The sequence below is a fragment of the Leptonychotes weddellii genome, chromosome 2 (assembly GCF_054177405.1).
Source record: "Leptonychotes weddellii isolate Sample4059 chromosome 2, ASM5417740v2, whole genome shotgun sequence".
Classification (NCBI taxonomy): Eukaryota; Metazoa; Chordata; class Mammalia; order Carnivora; family Phocidae; genus Leptonychotes; species Leptonychotes weddellii.
In genome coordinates, this window is record NC_138370.1 from 52474535 (window position 1) to 52501346 (window position 26812).

The window sequence follows — 26812 nt, forward strand, 5'->3', positions numbered from 1 at the left end:
GGCCATTCAGAGTCGCCACATATATTCACAAGGGACAAGAAAATAAAATGATAGCATTTAATGCAGAAATAAAATTTAGCCAGGGTGACCATTAAAAGTAAGAAATTGAAAGAGACTGATGCAATTTGAGCAGCTGTGATATAAGATTTGGAGTTCCCTGGTCCCAGCCATCCTTCGCCTTTTCCTGTCTTCGGTGAGAACTATCATTTGGTTTCCCACAAGATATTGGAAGGATTAGAGGCCACTGGGAAACATGGCAGAGTGGAATATAAGCCTCAGCCTTCCGATTCAAAAGACCTTTTCTGTTCCATGAGTCCTCTAAAGCTGCGATCAAATACACTTTTGGCAGATTTATGGTGGAGAATTATGTAACATTTGTAGGTGTTTTTGTTTTCTAAATAGCCCATATATGAAGCTATAAATTGCAACTACATAACTTAGCAAAACTCCAGGATATGATAAATCAAATAAACATGACATAAGCATATTGGCCTATTGCTGGATGTCCCTATGCCTGGAACTTTGTTCCTGTTTTGTTGGTTTGTTTTTGTTGTGTTTTGGTTTTAATGTTTTAATATTTAAAAATACTTTAAGAGTACCCAAAATTTAATAATCAGTTGTGTCTCTCAGAACCAAGACAAGATGAAGTCAGGAGTAAAACAGATCCTTGTCCTTATTCATTCAGAACTTTATCTCTTTTCCAGTAAGAAGACTTTCTCCCCCCAAATATCTTTCAACCAGGGTTTCTTTCTACTTTAAAACTATTAATATAGAGTCAGAACCTCATAATACACACACACACACAGCGAAACAAAGCAAACATATTAGTTTCCTATTGCTGCTGTAGCAAATTACCACAAATTCAGTGGCTTAAATGACACACATTTACTCTCCTAGAGCTATGGTGGTTACAAATCTAAAATGGGCAAGCAGCGCTGGACCTTCCAGAGGAAAAGTGAGGATCTGTTTCCTTGCATTTTGCCCATCTTCTTGAGGCTGCCCTCATTCCTTGGCTCATGTCCCTTTGTTCCATCTTCATAACCAACAGTCTAGCATCTTCTCTCCTCTCTGACCTCCTGCTTCCTTCTTGTAAGCACCCCTGTGACCACATCAAGCCCACCCAGAAAGTCCAGGATAATCTCTCCATTTCAAGATCTTTACGTTAACCACAGTTCCTTTTGCCACATAAGGTAACATGTGCTTAGGTTCTGGGGATCAGGACACCTTTGAGGAGATGAGGAACATTATTCTGTCTACTACAAAAAGTAAGAGCTAAATGTTTTCACACTCTGATTTCAGGGAAAGTGATCATGGACACTTATGACTCCATGATTTCAAACTCTTTTACCCTGACCCTCTTAACTAACTGAATCCTGCAGAGCGAGTCTGGCCCTCAGGCTGTTTTTGTAATTAAACTTTTATTGGACCACAACCACATGCATTCATTTGTGTATTGTCGGTGGATGCTTTCATACTCAAACAGCAGAATTAAATTGTAGCAGAACAGACCACATAGTCTACAAACTCCATAATATTTCCTATTTGACCCTTTAAAGAAAGTTTTCCGACAAGCAATCATTAGCTATATTTTTAATTGTTAGGATTGAGTTTCAGATTCATAAGGCTACACAAAAACTTGATCATGGTTGAATTATCCAATAAAATGGTATATAATTTTTATTATTAATCATTGTCATAATTATAATTACTCTTTGTATATCATGTATCAATGTTTATCGGCTTTTAATAAGCTATTATGTCAAACACTTTATATGCAAGTTCATGTAATACACACACAAAATTCCTGAGTAAATATTAGCTCCAATTTCCAAAGGAAGAAATTGAGACATAAAAGGATTAGTATCTTTCTCAAGATAACATGGCTAGTTAGGTTTAGACACAAGTCACTTTAAGTTCAAAATATATGTTCCTAATCCTTCCATATGTCTCTGTTGGGTATTCATTTTACTTAATTATTATAACTTCCTCTTCCTTTTCCATTTAAATTATTATATATGCACACGTGCACAGCCATTATGGATGCAGGATGCTAAAATTAAAAAAAAATTAGATAAAATGTAGAGAGAGAATCTTGGGCTTGAAGGTATTTAGATTCCTAGCAGCTTCATAAATTTGCCAACTTACCTAAGCTGCCTGGGACAGCTTCCTTATCTATAAGTGTTATTTGTGATACCAACTTGAGATAATATGCCTGATACCACTTTGAAGCCACTATACACACATTAGTTCTTAGTGCTATTTAGTCCAAGCACAATTTTGTGAGGTAGGAGATGTACCCAGTCAAGGTGCATTTTATTATTCGGAAAACACTCTAAGAAATGGAAAACTTGAGAACATTTATATTTTTATTTGTGGAATTACATATGAGAGAGTGCCTGTCTTAGACTAGGCCCCTTTTAAAGGACTCTCCCAGGATCTCTTGATCCCAGCTCTCTAGCTTATTACATTTATATGAAGATAGTATTCCAAGGTCTTATAAAGATCAGAATATGGGTCACAAAAGTGTATGAAAGAATACACAAAAAATCTTCAAGAACCAATATAATAATTCATAAATACAATTCTACTTAATTTTTATATTTAGCTTTATAATAGTAAATTCATGATCTAGGGACAAAATTAATGTTTATTATGTAGTATAAACATAATTTAAACTGTTATTATATTCAAATTGTTGTTTCATATTACTGGACAGTATTTACTATGTCCTTTTTTTAAAAATCACCTTTAAATAAGATTTCCTGCTTGTATATCAGGTGGTATACTACAGCCTAATTATATTCTTTTTTTTTTTTAAAGATTTTATTTATTTATTTGACAGAGAGAGATACAGTGAGACAGGGAACACAAGCAGGGGGAGCGAGAGAGGGAGAAGCAGGCTCCCCGCTGAGCAGGGAGCCCGATGCGGGTCTCGATCCCAGGACCCTGGGATCATGACCTGAGCCAAAGGCAGACGCTTAACGACTGAGCCACCCAGGCGCCCCCAGCCTAATCATATTCTGGCTACACATTCTGGACTTTACCCAAAGCAAATCTGTCAGGAGAGCGTAAGCAGTAACTCATTGGTGTTACATTTACTGTCAGAAAATGTGTTCAGTCTTACATATTTAAATGCATGTGTGGGATTAAAGATGGCTACGTACTCTCTGCTACTCTCCCCATTGAGAGATGAAGCCTAATTCTCTTCCCCTTGAATCTGGACTAGCCTTTGTAATTTCCTTAACCAATAGGGTGTGAGGAGGTAACATTCAGGGGCTTCTGTGGCATCTTCCTGGGCCTCCTGAAATACTCTTTGGGGACCCAGTACTACCATAGGAAGTTTCTGAGACCACCATGTTAGAATGATGGTGTGTAGGTGTTCTGGTTGTCCCAGCTGAGATTACCTTCTAGCCCTCTCCACCAAGATGACAGATATACAATTAAAGCCACCTTGACTCTCCAAACCAGACCATACCCAGGTGAATATCACTGACCTCAACCAATGCCATGGGCAACAGAATTTTCAGGAAAGCACTACTGAAATCATGACCCTCTTTCTCCCCCAAACCACGGGATATAATAAAATGGTGCTTGTTTTAAGCCATGAGGTTCTGGGTTAGTTTATTATGAAGCAATAGATAATTAAAACAGTGCATAAAAAAGAATAGTTGTATTATACTGCCAAAAGTCTTAAATTTCTGTAAATCCATAATAAGCTGACCACTACTTATAGTTCAGTCCTTACATTATTGTACAATAATAGACACTAGATATGGATGATCACATTGTGAACTGAATATACTTATGGTAAGTAAATACTATGCACAAAAATGCTCATATCGCTCAAAGGGCACTGAATTTTATTTTAAGTCCTTTACCTCCATAATTGCAAAATTATCTAAATAACCGTGATGTTTGTAGTCTTACAAGTAAACCAAATTAACTAAAATATGGTTATCCGAGACATAGTGAAAGGCTTGTTTCACCCACAAACCACTATTACATGTCACCCAACACAGCTCTATATCAAGGTAAAAGAATATTTGTGTTAGAAAGAACAGTAAGCCCCTTAAAATTCACAAGCAAGGTGGTTTTCTTTATAACTCATGAAATTGTCTTTAGGATAATTTCCTTTCCTTTGCTTTTGATATGAATAGGTAAAATATTTAGAAATGTTTCATTATTTTTCCATAGAGCCTAAATAAAGAGGGGTAACAATATGTGAGTTGTAAAGAAAGCTTCATGGTGTAGAAAGAGATCAAATGTTTTCTTTGCTTTCTCTCTTTGCCCTGGCTCATAAAGACACTAGCTTGTAACCAAGTATCTATCAGCAGCTCTTGGCCTAAGGATATTAAAAGATTTAATAATTTTCCAAGTTTCCTTTGGGAATCTATTTTCCAAATTCAGTTTGGGTTCAAGTTCTTCCATGAAAATTAAGGACCCTAAAGAAACCAGGCAAAATGCACATATCTTGAACAATGTATCTTTTTGGTAACATTTGCTATACAATAAATGTCTAACTACCTAGGAAGGTGATTGAATGGTTTGAATTGGAATTATAAACAGGGTTGGCCAAATGTCCATTGGCTGATATCTGCTATAAACAGCAATTTCAGTTTTAAAGTAGGTAAGATTAGTTAGCAGTTACATAATAAGCAGGGAAACAATAATAGTAGACATAAATTGACTACATTATGTGGATAACAGTAGAGATTTTATGTTTCTACATTGAAATGGTAAGAATTAAAATATATAGAACTAAAATATCACTTGAAGTTGGTAGCTAATCTTATGACACACTTTCCAGTGATTCTAACTCTTAGAGTGTATTAGAGTGTATTGAGAGGTTTTATATGAACATGATTAACAGGATAATAAAGTGGGAATCAGTATTGTGTTTCAATTTAGAAACTTTGGGGTGAAGTGATGTGTTTTAACAAGGCTCCCAGGTAATTTTGATGCATGCTAATATTTGAGAAAGCCTAGGGCTTAGACTGTAATGACTTCCACAAGGATGACAAAATCAAATACTTAAAGATCAATATTTGCTTAAAGTTTTTTTTTTTTCTTTCTGCGAATTTCCTCCTTAGGATACTCGTAAGCATGACCACTGCTGACAGACATGTTTAATGTCCTGACCTTCAAGTGGAATATTTGCATGAAAATTAAAGCTTGCAATTTGTGAAGGAACAGACTGTCCTAGAGTTAGAAGGGGAGTTCAATAAGCTGAAAGATATAAAACTAAGAAAGAATAAAATATTGTCATTTTTTAAATTGAGGTATATCAGGAGTTCTACTTCCTCTTGGATATAGAGAGCTGGAACTATTGTTGTTTCTACCCCAACAACAAGAAAAGCTGAAGTCACAAGTTAACCAAGTAATGTGAAATGCACTGAATCTCAGCCCCCTCCAAGGAGAAATGAGACACATGCTCCTGTTCACCAGTGACAGACCATGGAAGGAAGAGATGCTGGGTGCCGTACAACCAGGCAAGAAGTATCCAGCTATAATTGTTAATAAACTGGTAGAAGTCAGGTGTGGACTAGAGTAAAAGAACAGAGACCCTGGGAGCTGAAGACACAGGGGGGTGTTAGAACCCACTTGCAGGCTTTTCTCCCTGGACCCCAATCTCCTGCTCATGAGGAAAATCATGGGCAGAGCAGGAGAAGGCCAACTGCCTTCCTCAGTGTTGCAGGCTTGGAGAAGTGAAGTGGTTACTGTTATGAGAAAAATATGAAGCCCTGATGTAACCTTTCTCTAGAAAACAAACCTTAAGCTCCTGGAAGAGGAAAAGAAAACCCTGTCACCACCAGGGCAAAGATACAGACCCACTGTAGCCAGGCGAAGGGCAAAACAACAACAACAACAAAACCCCACAATAAACCACATCTGCCTCTGGAGAAGCACTGTTCACAGGTTCCTACAGCAAGAACAGTAGAAGCCTGCTACCACTATGGAAAGGACAAGAAACTCTCATGGAAGACCAATCAGAGATATAAGATGGAGTTTGGTTGCCACAGAGAAAAGACACAGGACCACCAAGAAAGACCATCGCCGATACCTAAACCATCAGGGCCTAAGATAGAAGCTGTACTAAGACAACAGTGAAGCCCTTGCCCAGAGCAACAAGCACCCAGTAAGAAGAAACTTCAGTCTACCACTGGGGAGGATAAAGTGTGGAGAGGGAAATCACTCATGGTGGAGATGAACAGGGGAGCTAAAGATAAAGTAGAAACATTGTGAAATGTCATTGAAATCCCAGCCTCCGATTTAAGAAAGAGGAATTCAAGGCCAATGGTGCACTGAAGGTCATCATAGGAACAAGAAAACCCAAAGTTTTAGTCAGCTTTACCAACTAGATATTTCCTCAACAACATCAACTTCCATACACACATGTGCTAATAGCCTCAGAAGAGAGGTGTCCACTTCCAGACATAAAATCTCTACTGTTATCCACATAATGTCAGGTATTTTTTTAAAAAGTCACATGACACACAAAAAAGGCAAGAAAAGCGAAAAAACACACTACTAAAACAGAAAATAATAAACAGAACTGCCTCAGACATAACCCCTATGTTTAAACCATGAGATGGAATTTAAAGTAACTATGATTGGGGCACCACCCAAGTAGCTCAGTCAGTTAAGTGTCTGACTCTTGATTTCAGTTCAGGTCATGATCTCAGGGTCATGAGATCAAGCACCACATCAGGCTCTGTGCTGGGCGTGGAGCCTACTTGAGATTCTCTCTCTCCCTCTGCCCTCACCCTTGTTCACGTCCTTTCTCTTTAAAAAAATAAATTAAATAAGGTAAATATGATTATTATGCTCCACATACTAGTAAATGACCACTTTCTTATACTGTACACAAAAATAAATCCAAAATGGATAAAGACCTAAGTGTGAGACAGAAATCCATCAAAATCCTAGAGAAGAACACAAGCAGCAACCTCTTTGACCTCAACTTCTCACTAGACACGTCTCCAGATGCAAGAAAAACAAAAGTGAAAATGAACTATTGGACTACATCAAAATAAAAAGTTTCTGCACAGTGAAGGAAACAATCAACAAAACTATAAGGTAGCTTACAGAATGGGAGAAGATATTTGCAAATTGCATATCTGATAAAGGGTAACTATCCAAAATCTATACAGAACTTATTTAATTCAACCACCTGAAAACCAAATAATCCACTTAAGAAATAGACAGAAGACACCAGAGCTTACTCTGTCTGTGCACACAGGGAGGAGAGGCCATGTGAGTATATAACAACAAAGTAGCCATCTACAAGCCAGGAGATGAGGCATTACCAGACAGCACGTTGATCTTGAACTTCTAGCCTCCAAAACTGTAATAAAATATTTTGTTTTTGTTTTAGCCACTCAGTCTATGGTATTTTGTTGTGACAACCTAAGCAAATTAATGAACATGAAAGTTATAATAATGAATCAAATGAACATGCTAGAAATAAAAAACATGGTAAGAGGAATAAAGAATGTGTTAATAAGTTCATCAAGGAGACTCAAGACAGCCAAAGAAACAATCACTGAACTTGAAGATAGGTCCACAGAAATTTATGCAAACTTAGACTCAAGAAGAGTGACAAAAAATTAACAGAGCATCCAAGAGTTATGGTATAATATAAAACAATCTAGCATATGTGTAATTTGAATCTCAGAAGGAAAGGAGAGACAATAGTAAAAAAGAATTTTGTGGAGAAATAATGGCAGAGAATTTTCAGAAATTTCTAACAAACATCATAATATGGATGCAAGAAATTCAGAGAATTTTGAGAAGAATAAATCCCACAAAATTTCTAAACACACACACATAGATACATTATATTCAAACTTCTGATAAAAAAAAAGTTGAAGATACCAATAGGAAAAAAAAGAATAAATATAAGATTTATAACAGGCTTATGAGAAACCATGAAAGCCAAAAAATAATGGAGTCAGTGTTTAAAGTATAGATGAGAAAATAAAATTGTCATCCTAGAATTTTATACCCAATGAAAATATCCTTAAATAGTGGTACTGCACAGACATACCCTACACAAAATATAGAAGGAATCTGTCTTCAGACAGAAGATATGTAATGCAGACAAAATGTGGATCTACAAAACACAGTGTCTTCAGAAAATCTATTTTTCCAATTTCTTTAGCTAACTGCACTGCTGAAAAAAATGCAGCCCATAAGCTTCAGAATGGTCCTCTCAATCAGGACCTTGGACAGGACTGGCAAATAATCCTGTTCCCACAATACTGTCATCTTACCACCTAGCATCCTTCCGAAGAGTGGCTGAAATAAATTGATGTCTCTGTTTGGAAAGTCATTTACTGATATTTTACAAATACAGTGATTGCAAGAAACTCTGTAAGATGGCTGTGAACATCTTGGTGACATTCTCTAATTTTATTATTATAATGCCACATATAAGTAATGCTTCTCCCCCGCCCCATCAAATTCACTGAAAAGAAAGTTTAAAAACAAAGTTTTAAAATTAACCTTACGGCTGGACTGGTCCAGTAAGCTACCATATGTAGACTGGTAGCCTCTTTCTCTAGACAATGTCTTGTCCTTTATTATGGTGCCACTAGACTATCCTGAGCCTTGCTGGTTGGCATTCCCTCCTGCTTTTGACAACAGCATGTTATGGGAAATTGTTAAAATTTCTATATTCTTATGATTATTTCCTTACATTATACTCTTCAAGTACTCTGTAGGCTATAATGAAACTTAATATATATTACCATATGATCAGGACAGAACGCAAGACAAAGAACACAGGAGGAAGGACAAACATTACATTCATATGTGAATTTAGGGGAAGTCTAAAGATACCAGTATCCGTCTAAGGAAGGCAACTATGTTATGCAAAAATGACTTGTCGTTACAAGACAACATTGTTTTATAAAAAATACATGCAGATATATTTAGGTATATAGAATTGACACAACCAGTACTGTGCTCTCTTTATATGAATAGTTATTTTATTTCTTTCTTGCTGAATTTCGGATGATTTTTTTGTTCCTTCCTTTATTTTCCCCACTTGGAAACATTATGACCAATAACATGTTAGGAAGGAGAGCCTATTGTTTTGCAGCAACTTTGATAATGCCTTTAAAGCATCTGGGATAAGTACACTGTATGAGAACTGCACGGCTGCCCTTACTGTCATCTTGATCTAGGAAATCAGGGATTTGTTTAGTGTAAGTAGGTAAGCATAAGAAAGAAAATCTTTTCCAGCTGCCCACTAATTCAATTCAATTAAATAAACATTCACTTTATTTCCATGTGCTGGCCATGAAAGACAAGGGCAGTCAGTTTAACAGAAAGAAGGACGAGCTCACTTACTAATTTGATTCGGTGGCCAGGAGTGGTACTGATTTCCCATGTGCATTCCTTCCTGCTTGGGTACTTGTCTGGCCAGTTGGGGCTGGTGATGAAGCCACTTGGACTGTGGATCTTCTGTTCACACTCAGCTGTGCCAGTAACAATAATATCAGTTAGTATGGAAATCTAGCCCGGGATTGGTTTAGCAAGAAAGTAGCCTATTTGCTGCCTATGCTGCTGAAAGATTTTCCTGAATACTAACTAATCACCACTCCGGTCTCTGTTATCATAGTCATCTGCTTTGGCAAACATGTTGTAGATCATAATCAGGCAATGTTTGTTTTTTTGCTCGCATGAAATTAAGTGTTTACAATGAATTAGATAAATGCCTAAAAGAAAATGGACTAGTTTAAATTGCTGGATCTGAAAGCTCAGATTTTAACAGAGCAACATATATTGACAATCGAGGATATTAACACTTGGCATGTGCAAAATACTTAATGCAATGTCACAAATGATAATCAATGCCATTTTCAATTCATATTTTTCCATTAGCAGAAACATCATTTATAGCTAATTAACATCATTAAGCCATTTTATGGATGATGTATTTACATTTTCTCTCACCCTTAAAGTAAAGATGTGAATACCTAAACCATAATTTTAGCTGTTAAAGTAAATTAATCCCTAATTTTATCAAAGTACAATGCAGCACTAAGGGGAAAAATAAACGAACAGCTACTAGCCATGGAAATAGCTTCTAAACTAATTTTGAAGACTATTTCATTCAATTAATATGAGATTTCTTTTAGGTTTTTCACAATTAAAATTACCTTACCTTAAAGGAGACTATTCTGCATTGTAAATATCACACTTCAAAAATGTTTAATGTCAAAAAAATATTTAATATCTTCAGGCTCTGTCCATTCTCTGTAACTGATGAAGCAGCCCCCTACACATCCTAGTTTAGACTGGGAATTATTTGTTGTGTATTATGTATCCCATTCTAAAACACAACTAATTCTCTGATACTTTCCAAGAAATCTCTTTGGGGCAATTCTTTACTATATGGACAAAACACCTGTTACACTGCAGGGCTGTGCAATAAGGGTATGATGCCCAACATAAATGTGCTGTTGTTGCATTCCTTACTACTAGATCTTTCTCTTACTTGTGATAGTTTTCCATAGGGAGATTTGGACTCCTAGCATAGGAATACAAAAAAGAGAAGAAATCAGCTCCTTTCAAACAATGTAGGATCATGTAGCACGTCTTAGAATCTAGATCCTAACAGTTTTCTAAGTTCCATTATTCCTGTCCTTGCTTTGCCATATGAAATATGGAGTCTCCAGGATCTGGAAATAGCCTATAAAACAAAGCCAAGAGGCTCGCTACTAAATTGTAGAAGGTGTCCATACGACAGCAGAGGTAAAAGAAAATCCTAAACCTTTTACTGGCAGTAAAAATGAGCTTTAGTAGGGATACCTAAATACCGTTCTATCTAAAAGCAAGCTTCCTATGAAATCCTTTCTTGAAAATATTTACTGTAATAAACAGAGAATTAAGGTATCTAATTTATATTGGTTACTTGTGAGCCACAGGGTATATGCATACTCTACAAAAGCTCTCTCTTTTTTCTCTGAATTATCTTCCATAACTGCATGACTATTCCCCAGCCTGTTGATTTAACAGAATACTGTACTAAGTTACAAATATCAGTCCTCACGGGTTTATCCTCACATAAGAAACTTAAAACAGGGAAAAAAATTCTGCTTGCATATGATTCTGAGCAATATCATTGGCTCAATGAAAAAATAGAAAAAAACTGACATGTAACAATATTTGAAAGAATGTGAATGGAACAAGAGTCAGTTCAGGATATCCTGTACTAATCCAATGTTCATACAAAGAGCTGCTATCTAACTGTGATTCTAGCCAGGGACCTACCAATCTACATGTGCTAATAACTAAAGTTATAAAATCTGCTATAGTAATTCTTTCAAAATGGGCATAAATCCAATTTAAGTAGAAAATTCAGGAGCAGATCCTCAAAGGATGAAATAAGAACTGAGTAACTATTTCTTGTTCCCATCTACCTCATATAGGCTAAGGAGATAAAGATAACTGTTTTTTATAACATCAGAATATTATAAGGCCTTGGGGTCAAAACCTGATAGCCTACTATTGTGCTATTAGAATGCTCCTTTTTTTTTTTTTTTTTGGCCAAACCCATCACTTAGAACTTTAAATGGCACAGTATCTACCATTTTCAAATGTCTTTCCTCTGGTAGGCATTTGAGTTTGATACTCTTGGTATTTAAAGTGCCATCACTCATGTAGCATATATATGAGATATTCTGGGGAGGGAAATTAAACCAAATGCAAAACATTTAGCAGAAGTCAAGTTTAAATATGGAGACTGTCATAGGGTCTGTGCTACAAGAACCTGGGGATAATGTGGTGCTTTTCTGGCTGCCAGATGGCATCATAGCCACTCCGATGTCTGTTACACAAAGTTATTCTAATGTCACCCATGTGTGAAGTGCAGAACCTTTAGGTATTATGAGGTTTCCAATAGTATGCCTTGTATCTCTGAACGCTGCACATATTTTTTTTTTGACATTTGAATAGTCAACAATGATATCACTCATTGATATGATTAACTCTACTTGGAAGCAGTGCTTTACCGAAACTACATGCAATTCTAGATGTTGTCAAGAAAAGAACACTCTTTCATACCTTCCTTGCAGTCATGTTTATTTTCATGCAGCACAAATCCATTACGGCACTGACACATGTAGCTTCCCATTGTGTTGACACATTCATGTTGACACCCACCATTATCCTTAGAGCATTCGTCTTTGTCTAGCAAAAAGATAACCCCACAGTTTAGTAAGTAGCTTTAGAAACAAAGGGTATCAAAGGAAACTCTTTCAGCTGTGGTTAACACTGGCAAAGGGTAAACTAAGTCACAGCTTTCTTTGTTCCCAACATAAAACAAAAGCCCCCAAATTTATAGTGTCTTAGTTTTACCCACTCCTTGTTTAGCTTGGAGCCTTGTACCATGAACTGAGTTTCTAAGACTGTTGACTCTAGGAAGAAAACTTGTAGCCTCTTTCACTCCTATGTTGGAGTAGGAGTTTTGAGTAGGAGAGAGGAAATGAATGAATCTTTTTCCAACTAATCCTAGACATTTATTGCCAATTTTTAAAAATAAATTTAAAATTGTGGGTAGTTTGAATAAATGCAGAACTGCAAAGTAGAGGGAAATCCTTCAATATATTAGCCATGGTGTAGAGACAGAGGCTAAACAAGGTTCCAAAATTTGTGTATAATAACTTTTAAAAAAAAATCACTCAGTATGACTACTGCAGTTGATTTTTTTGTTGTTGTTAACTTTGCTGTTATGGTTAGCATTAATGAATCTGAACACTTCATCACCATTCAAGACAGAAAAAGGCATCATTAGATTATCCTAAAGAAGTAACTTAATTTATATATTTGAAACAAATCTACTCCAGCAGACCAGTTTATTAATAAGTAATTCCCTGAAAAGGCTTTTAGTGTGCTAGAAGTAAAGGTTAGAATAGGAAATATGAGCTTTAAGAAATAGCCAAAAACTTCACTACAGGGAAAAAAGCCAAACGAGATTAGCAGGCAGTGAATCCAGTGAGAGGCATCAGCCACCATACTATGTCACTCAGCTGTCATTCCATGGCTGGCTTGTCCATTAAAGTCAAAACTGGCAGATTGCTCCTGACACACATAGATGATGACACATCACTCAGACTTTCATCACTCCCACAGCATAGAGAACAAAAAGGACACATGACAGTCATTATCAGAGGTTGGCTGAATTCAAAAATTTATACTGTCAACTTATTTTTCAAGTGACAATTTGTGAGCTCACAGTGGCACACAGATAGCTAAAGCTATTTTTGCCTTTTTATCAAATCAATATTCACTCTATGGAAATGGGTTTGGGAAAAGCATTTTTATAGAAGAATCTGATGGTAATTTTTAAGGATGCATCTGTTTTCCCATTTTTGGAGATTGATTACACGACATAGCACACACATGCTTCTGGGATATATTCGTGTATTGGCAATATCAGAATACTCCAAATGCATACAGGCAGTCCCAAAGTTCAAAAGGATATATCAGAATCGATACATCTGTGATTTATGTGTTCTCTATCTTTAACACCTCCATTACACTTTTATTATTTACTATGTAGCTTAAGCACAATAAAAGTAGAATAAAGAAAACCGTTCTCTAAAAGTATAAGAAATAAAGAAACCATTCTCAACATGTATAAGAAATCAGAATACAGAATTAGCCTTGTAAAATTAATTTTAGAGTGATTTATAATCATTTCAAAGCCCTGTTCCCTTAATTGTGTCAACAGTGAAAACTACAGTTTATGAGTTATGGATGACTTATGCAAAACGGGTGGATGGTAGGTCATAACTTCTTACCCTGATGGAGTCAGCCACTTGTATTTTCCAATTCAGACAGTCAAGCAGTAAATGATTTATATTTATTAATTTATTAATTAACTAAATTTATTAATGTACCTTTCCAGAGACACTTTAGTTGAGATGCTTCGGAAAAAAATATATCCTCGTGAGCGGATGTAGAAATAGACTTTCTTTGTTAAATGGAAATAACCAATTTAAAATTTCTGGTGCCAGAATTACTTACACTGAAATAGTTACATATTTCCTATGAAAATGTTTATATAATGAATGTTTGATGATCTTAAAATAACACCTGAGAGACTGAACTTTAGTTGTACTATAGGTCAACCAGACTTTTGAGAATTCACTGGAAATCTAACAACTATAAGCCATTTAGTTTATAGAAAATGAGTTCACATTTGCAATTGACTGGTAGACAGATTAAGTGCTCAGTGAACCAATGGTGGCAGGGACTGCCGGAAATCATCCTTTTATCTGGACCTGTTTCTGGACCTGTTTGGATTGCCATTCATGAGCAATATAAAAATGTTAAAATACAAACATGAACACAAGTTATTATTCATGCATTTTTAAGTCCATAGTTATTTTATAATCAAGGCAATTCCAGTGCATAAAATATTTCTAACATTTAAACTTCATTCTAGTGGCACTCTCAAGCCACTAGATTATATTTCTAGGAAGAATTATTTTCTTTAGATTTGGCAGAATGTATTATGATAGAATAATATTAGAACATAATATTACCACAATAGCTGTGGTAATGGTAACTAAAGAGAAATAAAGTTGAAAGTGAAATTGATTACATTACATAGTAGTTTTTTTGTAGCTAATAATTCATATTTATGTTGTTTGGGAAAAATAATTGATAATTTTAAGATAATCTTTAGAGGAAAAAGAAGGGGGGAGAAAAATAATGATTGTCCAAGTATCCATAGTACTATTTTCCCCTTTGACTGGTGTTTCCTGCCTTCATCTCCACATCTGACAGTGCCTAATATAATCAATGTCACATGAAAATTAAGAATAATCACAATACACTACTAGAATATGTATATTCTATACACATATTAATCTAGGGTTTATCTAAAATTCAAAACTGGACTAAGGCAAACAGCAACTAAAAGCAACAGAGGAAAGTTATCATGCCCAGCAAAGTAACATATAAAACTGTGCCTCCACGTGTCAAATAATCATATGAGAAGAGAAAATTTCAGTAAATATTGGAATACTTAAAATTATGCACACAATTTACATCATGCAGACAAACAAAGCTATTTATTTCAATTAATATTTTAAGTCACCTAGGGAGCAGTGAATACAGTGTAGTTATTTTAAAAATATTTATTTTATTTTTTTAGATACTTGTTTTAATAGAAGTAAATAAACTATTCTATTTAAAGTGAATTGATTTCTGATGATCTATTGATGAGAAATAGCAACATCACAAAAGACAAAGTCCACAAGCATATTCTGGACTTCTTATGAATGAAAGTCATCAAACTAGAGAAAAAAGCTATTAGCAAACATGTTTATGTTTTCATTTTCTTTCCCTTTTTCCTCTTAGGACATGCAAACTACAGATATTTTGAACAATGAAAATCCAAAAGAGAGAACAGTGGATGATGCAGTTTTAACTATTCCTTAGAATGTCTGCATAATAAATTTAATATTTGAGAATTCTATCAATAACTCATTTGAAATTTTCCAGTATTTTCATACTGTAGGCACAAAAGTTTAAGAATAGTTTTTATTAGTGAGAGAAACAAATGTTTTGCTGAGTAGAAATAAAACATTTATTTTCTGCAGATGGAAATTAGCCTCCTTCTTTGGAATGGACATATCTGCTTTCCATTGCTTCATGTTCAATAAAGGAAAGATCCATTATTAGGAAAGAAGGAGGTGGCATTTTCCCATCAGAGGCCTGCAGAGTATCTCTGAGACTATCAGAAGCCATCAGTCTATGCATAATACATACTGGATGGAACTGAAGTGGCAACCTGTATCAAATTCTTGCAAGATTCAAAAATAAAAATTTTTTCTTTGCAGAAAGCTTCTTTATCTGTAGGAAAAAGAAAGTAAAGGGTCCATGCACCAGAAAAGAAACATATATGACAGATATACTCACAAGAAATGGCAAAAGATAAAATAAACAGACCCACTCACACTCCTGCATGAACACACACACACACACTCCCATGCGCGTGTGAGCAAATACGTGGCACATGCAAGTTTGAACACAAACCTAACAATAAATAATCATCTTCAAAACAGCACTAATAAACTAATGTTACACTGTATGTTAACTAACTGGAATTTAAATAAAAACTTGAGGAAAAAAACCCAGCACTAATAAACTCCTCCAAGAGCTACAACAAAGACAATTTGCTCTTTCCAAAATGTGGAAATATTTCAAAACCATTAATAATGAAAACTTGTCAAAATCATAAGAAAGTTTTGTTTAATTATTTGAAATTAATCACATTAACATTTACAGTTTTCTTAGAATGATATGGGGCTGGATTTCTTCTAACAGTATCTACAAGCATTCCATTAGAGAGATGGTGTACAGTAGGAATGATGTAAGGAAGTAACTGCACACAACAAAAGGCGGGTCAGATGAAGAGCATGTCTGCTGAAATCATGTGAATTTGAGGTAGAAAAATCACACAGATCATTTAATCTGACTCCTGTATTTGTTACAGACAGAAATAAACTGGGAGTCAGGAAAGGTGGGTTTTATTCCATTTTTACCACTGAGCAACTCACCAGGTCCTCCAGTACCAGATCTGTGAGAGACACTGCTCTTAAATGAGGTTTATTCTCCAAATTCTCTAATATTCACTCTAATTTAATTCTTACCAATCCATGGTTGTTTAAGGAAGACAGAATGTTCAACTCTCATTGCTGAAGTCATGTGTTACATTTTTTTCAAATAATGAATGCTAGAATTAAATTTTTAAAAAAACAAGTTTGACAAATATTGCCATTTTTTACATGCATAAAATCCTACTAATATTTCCTTTAATTTTGGCCCATTTAAATAAAAATACTTTGTTCTGAGTAGAATACCGTTAACCTTGCTTAACCACTTAAAATAAATAAGCTGTATCACATGTACCTGTGCAGATTTGCATACTTGTGTTCAAATCCACAATCATACAAAATTGTTTGGTTTTACTATTATGTAAAGTAAGTGATTAGTGTTAACAGAAAAACAAACCTCATTCAGTTCAAAAACGTAACAGTAATATATTGTTGGACCAGACTATCTTCTAGAAAATGCTTATGCTGTTTCCAGTGTAGCTAAAAAACTGAACAGATACACAGTTTTATATCATGTCCAAATAGCTTTACTTTGATTATCCTAATTTCCTTATTTGCTTTCATATTACTTCATTATATTGTTTTTTAAATATATCCTAAAATCAGTACCGTATATGACACTTTGATTTTTGTAGTGGGCCTTGTGGACTTCCTGTTGTATAATACAATAACTTCTAAATGTTCAAGCTATAGCATTTTCCATGTCTAATGAGAGATTTTATTATGTTATTGTTAAGATTTTAAATCAGAATTTATTGTGATGGTTCTTATTTTTTTATAAATACAGAAGTGACAGAATTCGACAGCCAAAAGTCATTCTTCTGATCCCATTTCTTAGGTCTATAAAGTGCTTATTTAAAATGAAAAGCTATGTACAAAAATAACTAGAATCTATATTTGATTATTTTATTAAATATTTATATTTGGAAATGATGCTATAAATGTTTTATTTCATGGTACACATTAAAATCTAAATATGTTTTCTTTTTTAAAAAGATTTTATTTATTTATTTTGAGAGAGAGAGAATGAGAGAGAGAGGGAAAGCACATGGGGGGGGAGGGTCAGAGGGAGAAGCAGACTCCCTGCTGAGCTGGGAGCGCGATGCGGGACTCCATCCCAGAACTCTAAGATCATGACCTGAGCCGAAGGCGGTCGCTTAACCAAATGAGCCACCCAGGAGCCCCCCAAAAATCTAAATATATTTTCATGTGTCTTTTTTCTTGATGTATCACTGAGCTGCAAGAAGGTTAGAATTATTTTTTAATAACTTTCCTTTCCAAATAATATGGAATCACCTATTATCAAATGTTATTTCTTCTTTTTATTAAATCCTTGGTAATTGTTCCTGGCACAAGACTGTGGAAAAAAAAGCTGAACATGTTATATTCCTTATCATGTTTTCATAAATTCACAACCACTTCTGCAATCTTTAGAACACAGATTACAAACAGAAGCATTTAAGACTCAGTCTTCATAAGGTATCGCTTGATTAACATACACACTACAGTAACACATTTATTCAACTGTCTATAATAAGATAATCTTATTAAATAACTATGAAGTTAAAATTATTAAACTTAACACAAAATACTTGAGTTAAGATTATTAACCTCTATTAATATTTATTAACTAATTAATAAAAGAGATAACTTTAAAAGTTTCTTCACTCTCAAAGATCAAAGTCTATTAGGTAATGTTTACAAATCTAGAAATATTTGGGGTAACAGAAATATGATATGTGTTTTTCTTCTAAAGTTATTTTAGAGGCACCTGGGTGGCTCAGTCGGTTAAGAGTCTGACTCTTGATTTCGGCTCAGGTCCTGATCTCAGGGTCTTGAGATGGAGCCCTGTGTCAGGCTCTGTGCTGAGTGTGGAACCTGCTTAAGATTCTCTCTCTCCCTTTTCCTTCTACCCACACACACCCACTCACACACTCTCAAAAATTAACTAATGAATTAAAGTTATTTTTGTATTTAAATTGAAAACTGAGAGAAGTTGGAGAAAAACTATAAAGTACCATCTTCCTACCTTAGCACACATTCTTGGTATTTTTATATAGCAACTTTCAGGTTTGTTCCCACCACATGCTTAGCTGTATGCACAGTGTGCAGATAGTTCCATACCTAGACTTCCATTAATATTTTATCATATACAACTTTTTACATCACAGAATCATTAAACCATCTTTATGGTGTAGAAAAGTCCACAAAGTGTACTTGTTCTAATTTATTTACCATTTTCCCCCTGTCATACCATTAGGTTGTTTCAAATTTCTATCACTATAATAGTATATTGAAATCCTTCTTCCAGCTTTTGAAACATTTCTTTATAAATGTGTCTCAAGAATAAGATTTCTGAAGAAACTAGAATAGTCATTGGAATGACTCTTAATTCCTGTGCTAAATTTCTTTCTAAAGAGTTTGTCACAATAAACCCAATGATGTATTTTGTGAAATCCCCCAAGAGTAAATTTTAACAAACAAAAAAATCCTTTAATTTTGTTTGCGAAATACAATATCCCCATGGTTTACATGTCTACTTTCTAATAAATATAATGAATTATTTGACTTTGAACACATAATTATATATTATTACCCTTAAAGCATTATTAGATCTCTAAGATAACATTTTCAATGTGAATAGAGCCTATCTATTAAAATAGGTAATCTTTTGTAATTATAATTTTGTATGATGATCATAAGGACATCGGGTAAACTAAGTCTGAATTTGTTGTCATCTCTTGACAGTACCACACCAGCTCTTTATTATAATGTTTTTGTCTTCCCTTTCCTGAGCAAACATCTTCCCCACTAACAGGAACTCCTAGGAAATTAAATGTAAAATAAATTTAATACTCATCCAGAACCACAGTATTTTAAATATGAATCTGACAAACTGCTGATATTTTTCAATGCATCAAAAAGAAACCCCTTGAAGTTTACACTTAATGCTAATTATCTTGGACTTTATAAAATATTAATCTAGGGGTGCCTGGGTGACTCAGTCGGTTAAGCCTCTGCCTTCGGCTCAGGTCATGATCCCAGGGTCCTGGGATCGAGCCCCACATTGGGTTCCCTGCTCAGCAAGGAGCCTGCTTCTCCCTCTCCAGCTCCCCCTGCTTGTGTTCCCTCTCTTGCTGTCTCTCCCTGTCAAATAAATAAATAAAATATTAAAAAAAAACAAAAACAAAAATATTAATCTAATAAAGAAGTGAAAAGTATATCTGTTGTTTTTCAGGTCACAAATACATTCAGTGTAACACTTAACATGCTATTTGCAAAGGGCATGATCAGTTCTTAGATAAACCAAGACAAACTGGGGGTTTAAATTCTTTATGACACTAAGCAGTTTACTTAACTCCTCAGCTGCTTCATCTGTCAAGTGAATATAATAATGAGAATTATTATAGACTATGTACTTGGATGTGCTGGAGAACAGCATCTTCTTTATGTGCCTTCATATCTATATTGTAAGAATTTAAGTAGCATGCTTTATATTTCAATAGTATCATTCTAAAGACACAAATCTATCTTTACAATTTGGAAAGTTTTTCCTAACCAATAATATCAGATAGTGAATTTTAAATATTCTGGGTAGCTTTAAATTTAATCATACTTTGCCACTATGTATGTAGCATGTATCTTTTGAAAAAGTAAATATTAAATAAAATGTATGACTATGATAAAGTAAAAAGGATTGATAATATTATTAATATTATGATAAGATTTATTCGCTTTATAATTTCAATTTTTAAAATAAATATTTAGGTGGTTCTAAAATAAAAACCTTTATCTCTAACCACTAAGTCACCTAAAATTTGTACAACATATGATATTTATAAAATAGTGAAGTCTAAGAATGTCTTGCTTTCATCAAAATAAGATATTAAAATGCTACTTTGAATAATGTAAGTCTTAAATTAATGCCTGAGAAGAATTTTTAAAAGGCAATTAAACCTGGGGGAAGGAAAGCAAGGAGAATAAGAGAGCCAAAATCCCTTGTATTTTGAATGTCCTTCTGTGTATGACTTGGACCTCAATGGAGCTTGTGAACCATTAACTTCAATTACATTGAAAACCCCAAACAAACCCTAGGCACTGTAAATCTCATTAATTTTAAACACGTGGGGATTGGAATAAATGGACTTTGAATTAACTCAATCCAAATTACCTAATATTAAAATATAATTGGAATTCAGTTGCTTTAAATTGCCTGCCAGTCTGAAAGGCAGATTGCTATACTAAGGTTTATTGTAATTTTGTCTGGTTTTGAAGTTTCAGAATAATATCTTTATAAGTAAGGTATGATTCCAAAATTGGGAAAATAAAAGAATTGCACTGGTGTTTTCAAATATTTCTTTAAATTTGCGGGACATTTTATCAAATTTCAGCTCTAGCCAAGAGAAATTTTACTATGAGTTGGTTAAACTAAATATTAAATTCCAAACAGAAGTGTCAACTGCTTAATGTACCTGATAATCTATTACTTTTAGTAGAATTGTAATTTCCATATACGTAGGTTTCATACTATAATCCTTTCTATAGTGATGAGGCAAAGTATGATTTTAGTATCGGCTTATCAATAAATGAAAATATAATCATAAGAGGAATAAGAAATATTTGCTAGATAATAAGAATAAAAAAATACGTTGCTAAAATCAGATCAGGTATTCCAAAAAAAAAGATAAATCATTTTGAAACAGCCTGCCACTTTTTGGAAGTCTGGTATCATTACCCCAATACACTTATAAGTCACTGTATGAAAATATTATTGTAATAATTTTGTGTTATTTGTACTAGCTTTTATAATATTTGATTTTATTAAGTGTTTGAGAGTTATATTTCATCAGGTGCCCAATTATTAATATTCTAATTATAAGTAAAAGTATTGTTAGACCTAGGATAAATGTGCATGCATTCTATGTCCCTCCAAGTTATATTTACAGAAAACTATGAAGAGTAGATAACAATGAAAGCCAATCCACCATCAAAGTCCACGATACGCACATGCAGCATGTGAATACTGATACCTGAGAAGAAATGTGCCTTGAAGCCCTTCTTGGATACAGTATTGTCAGATCTGAATTCAATTCTCATATTGTTGAACTGAGATGTGATCACGTCAGGCACTTCGGCGCCACAAAATTTGCCGTGCAACTTAGACTCAGAGGAAAGACCACTCCAAATCTCCACATAATCGTATTTGCAAACCTAGAAAAGACATGGTTATGAGAGCCACCAGATTTTAAAGTATCAGATGATTGACATTTATTTTTGAAAAGTTTATCCTGTTTTTTCCCTCTTTACTCCTCTGGTAGTCAAACCGGAATTAATAGGTAAAGAAAAAAAAATCAGGGAAAGAGTCCAAATATGAGGCATATGGCATGAAAAATAGATTAGAGAATTTTGCTCTGAATATCTCCAAGAGATGTATATACCAATGCGTGCTTGTTTACATGTATTTACAGCATATATCTTTTCCAAAAAATAGAGTTTAGGAGAACTGAGATGCATATTTGTCGAGATGATGATGCTGATGTTTACAAGAAGAACAGTATTTGCTGACTTCAAAAAAAAAACTAATGTTTAAATTTTCACTAGGACCTGTGAAAGAACTTGTCATGTACTGTCTTATTTAATGCTGACCATAATGACATGAAATTGATACATTTAGTCTATGAAACAACCATTAACAATGGAAACGTTCTTTTCTATGGTAAAGATGAGAAAACTGAGGTTCAGAAATTTCTAAATAACTTGTCCAAAATTATACTTATCGTATGTGGCAGTTCAGTGAAAATAGCATGGAGTTTGGCTTGGTCTGGTGCTGCCTCCCAGAAATACTATGTTCTAAACAGAAGAGCACCCTTAGGAAATTTCAAAGGAGAAAGACACTGGAGGATACAGTAAAAAGGATACTTGGCCTTTCAAATTTACCAAACAAATAGATATTTCTTAATTTCTTGGAGCTGCCAGGCGCTATAAAACTACTCTGGAGCTATGCTGCAGGATTGCAAACAAATAAAAACTCTATGTGGTGGAATGGAGAGGGGAATTTACACTACAATGAAGTAGACTCATTCTGATTTAAATGTAATGCACTAACAACGCCAAAATGGAAGAAGCTAAGTGAATGCCAGGTATTCTTCAGCAATTTTACGGCCTCTAACAGATGTTTCCATAACACACTTTTCTAAAGTTCCAAAAAGGTACATTCTAAAGAATACATCTTGCATGAATGACCTTATTACATAAATGTGTAATTAGCAAGGTTTAACAATGCATATGATTGAACCCTGGGGCATGAGCTGTACTTTGCAATATGTCAACCCAAATTACTGGTTCTTGTGATATTAATTAGGTGATAAATAAGCAAAATGTTGCTAGGAAAAATTTTTAAAAGGTCTTCAATCCACTTTGTTACAGCTGCAACATCTATTTAGAGAGAGCTCTGACATAGGGTAGGAGAATGTTACCGAGGTTAACGTTGTTTGACGTCATCTTTCTTTTTGAATATCAATATAATAACAAAAACAAGGAAGTTTTAACTTAACCCAGTAATCTATAAGTCAAGTTTTTGCTCATGCCTTTATTTTAAGTAACTAAGACATCAAACCACAAAAATACACAGAATTTTGTAACAGCCTTTCACATCATTCTAAGTTTAAGAAACTTGGGATATGTTAGAGAGTTTGTCAAGGATCCTCCCAGGAAAAAAGACCACCACCATGGGAAAATGCTTTCAAAATACAATGACCCATTTATTTAAAACCATCGACCCTTCTTCCTCCTGAATATAAACTTCCAGCCTTCCTAGTAACATCTATCAGCTAATGAATCAATGTTATATCAGTTACAGCTGATTGCTTTAGGGAAAATGGAGAGAGTAGAAGTCATTCAACACCAAGTTCATGTCAAATCACAGAACTGGTAGGGAGATTACCATATTCAAAAAAGTTTGCTCCTATGAAAACTTTTCTAAAAATGCTATAAAAATATTTTCTTCATTTCAATATTTCTCTAAATTTCAGGTAATTATTAAAGGATAATGGTGTTTCATGTGGGCAAAGTATGTTAGAAATATAAATTGCAGGGGCGCCTGGGTGGCTCAGTTGGTTAGGCGACTGCCTTCGGCTCAGGTCATGATCCTGGAGTCCCGGGATCGAGTCCCGCATCGGGCTCCCTGCTCGGCGGGGAGTCTGCTTCTCCCTCCGACCCTCCCCACTCTCATGTGCTCTCTCTCTCTCTCTCTCTCATTCTCTCTCTCAAATAAATAAATAAATAATCTTTAAAAAAAAAAAAAGAAATATAAATTGCAGCTTTTGCCATCATAAAACTTAACACATGATGTAAGGAGAATCTCAAAAGGTCCACTGAGCTCTGAAATTGTATAATTCTCTGAAATATATAAGTTGGTCACATTTTAGACTTTAATGTCCTTTAAGGAAACACAAAAGTCAGCAATTTCTTTTTACCTCAAAGCCATTAGTAGCACTAAAAAAAAATGCACATAAGTGCCTTGACTATGATAGGCAGAATTAAGAGAAAAAAAAAAGTCATTAAAAAGAGGTAAAGAAAAGTAGGGGGGGGAATAAGCAAAGATACATATACAGACACAACATAATGGTATAAAATTCACAAATATTACCAACAATTATTGCTCAGGAGCATAGATATATTTCTGTTTTTTCACTTTTTTACAAGTGTTCAACAGATACATATCAGAGACAAAATAATTTTTTAGTTCATTTTCTCATACTTAGAAGTTTTAAATCATGTGCATTTTAAAATAAGCACAGAAGTCATTGGAAGAAAGGATACAGAAATTAGAATAAGAAAAGAAAAGAAAGTAGGAAAGCTCAAACAAAACTGAAATTAAGCCAATGTTGACCAATCATACGAAGGACACAGTTCTGAAAGTTCTCATTTCTAGGCTTGACATTCCATTTGAATTTTGTGTGTGCACTAGCTCATAGGAATTCTCAAATAAATGACTTCACTTGTTTAAATGTGGTCACCTGGCAGAAAACTGGACCTTCATTATAATAAGTTATATTTTATAAAGGAAAGATAGTGTCAATTAAATGCATCTTTGTTCAGATTAAAAATATACCAGGTTCTCCTAAGTGGCTATTTTTGTTATGACTCAACCAGTGGATTTGGAATTTTGACTGACTAATTGATTTTTTTTAGAAAAGTCTCTGTGACATGAAGCTAACCCTAATTTTTTCATAGTTCTTTCATAAATCAAGAAATTGCTGTATATTAATACACTAAGTAAAACTCCTTCTGGGTAATTTTCAATCTCCCAGAAATAGTCTAAAATATCATCCAATGCCAACAGGAATTACAAGCAGTTGTAGAAATGAACAGTACAGCAAAGAAAGAGTGTAACATCTATATGATTGTGCTACTGAAATCAATCCATTCTTCCTTCCTTCCTTCCTCCCTCCCTCCCTTCCTTCCTTCCTTCCATGCTTCCTTCCTCCCTTCCTTCCGTTTACCAGTTTGTCTTCAGAGGTTCCCAAAACACAATAGAAAAAAATTGTATTTATTATTCACTTACTTCATTGCCCTCCAATTCAAAAAACTCAAACTTCATAGAAATTCTGTATTGGGTTGGTGCAACCACCTGCCACACGCAGTTTTTATTAGGAGGATACTCCTTGGGCCAGCCTGGGGTGGTTATGGTGCCATTAAGCTTGGTAAGAAGTCCGCCACAAGCCGCTAGAAGGAAAGAAAGTGACAAGGTTTTCCCCTAACAGAGTCATCCCCTTCTTAGCACCTTTCCATTGATAACCAAATATCTCAGCATTAAATTTCAACCATCTTCCAAATTTTTCAAAATCTAGAAAGCTGAAGTCACTGTTCCTTAGTTTTTAGTACAACTATTTTAATTATCTAATCCCATTCATAAGGTGTTAATTCGTAGCTTTGGACCCAAGCAAATTATGGGTGTAGCATTTCAGATCACTTTAAAGTTGGAGAAGCAATATAAAGAAAACCGGTGTCAGTTGTCTTATCTTTTAAATGGGTATAATAATATGTACACCATATGGTTGTTAGGAGAATTCATAGAAAGGTAAGCATAAAGCACAATATAGTCCAATGTAGTGAGACCAAAATTAACTGCTTATTTCTTCAAATTCTTTTTCCCCAAGATAAGCAACTCTTGGAGTTACCTGAGCTAGTAAGCAAAATAAACTAGAGCAAATAGGTCATTTTATTATTCGAAAACTCCACTTAACAACTGTTTTCTTTCCCCTTTGAATGATCTATTTAAAAGGGGTGCTATTTAAAATGTTACTTCTCTTCCTTATTGTTAATGAAATTAGCAAAATAAGGGTATCCAAAGCAAGTTAAGGAAAGAGAACCTATATTGTACAAGGTTTGTAATTAATTCCTAGAGAGTCGAGAGTTACCTAAAGTAACTGGTCTCTTAATTTTAATTGCCTTTGTGTATATATATGTGCGTGTATGTGTGTGTGTGTGTGTATCTATATATGTATGTACATTACTGTATTTATAAATGTATTGTAAAAACGACCTGTGTTTTCACATTTACCCCTTTTTGGTGAATTATTATAAAGTAAAATAACTATTTTTAGGCACTGCACAGAGCTAATCACCATGCTACTTTATTATTGTCTGGTATACAATGTTCTCTGTTATAAAGATACTACATTGCCTTCATAACTGTGGCTACTTTATTCTAGTACAGAGAGCAGATTAGTAGTTTAATAGATATAATGGAGACTTCTGCCAAAGAGAAAAGTTTAAACTTTTAAGAAGAAACATAGAGTCTCTGACTTTTTTATTTAGGTCAGTTAAGGGTATGGCATTTAGTCATTAAGCAAATAAGTCTGTCACCTTTGCCACTGTCATGTCCTGTATGACAGATACAGTAGAGAACAAGGTGCTCATTTTCAGGGAGCTTACATTTACATTTTTGTGGGAACCACCAAAAGTAAACTTAATAAATACGTAACTATAAGTAATGTTAAACTGCTACAAGTCCTATGAAGATGATTTTGGCAGATAATGTCGAGAGAGTTATGAGTAAAGGAGGAATAAAACAGAGGAAGGAAGATCAGTCCATTTATTTTGTAACTTAAGTATGGGGCCTGAAATAGAGTGGAGCAGGGGAATTGAGAGGGAAAAAAAGAAGCAGCTTT

The 26812-nt window shown here is 34.5% G+C and overlaps 1 protein-coding gene across 6 annotated transcripts in view; it reads right to left on the reverse strand.

Moving 5' to 3' along the window:
- Positions 1–26812, reverse strand: part of TLL1 (tolloid like 1) — a 205176-nt gene that overhangs the window by 16290 nt on the left and 162074 nt on the right. For all 6 annotated transcript variants that reach the window (XM_081811123.1, XM_081811127.1, XM_081811140.1 and 3 more), the window contains 4 exons: positions 25204–25364; positions 21668–21848; positions 12073–12198; positions 9355–9482 (listed from right to left, as the gene is read on the reverse strand). In XM_081811123.1, coding sequence (XP_081667249.1) covers positions 9355–9482; positions 12073–12198; positions 21668–21848; positions 25204–25364 — 596 coding nt within the window. The remainder of the gene's footprint in view (positions 1–9354; positions 9483–12072; positions 12199–21667; positions 21849–25203; positions 25365–26812) is intronic.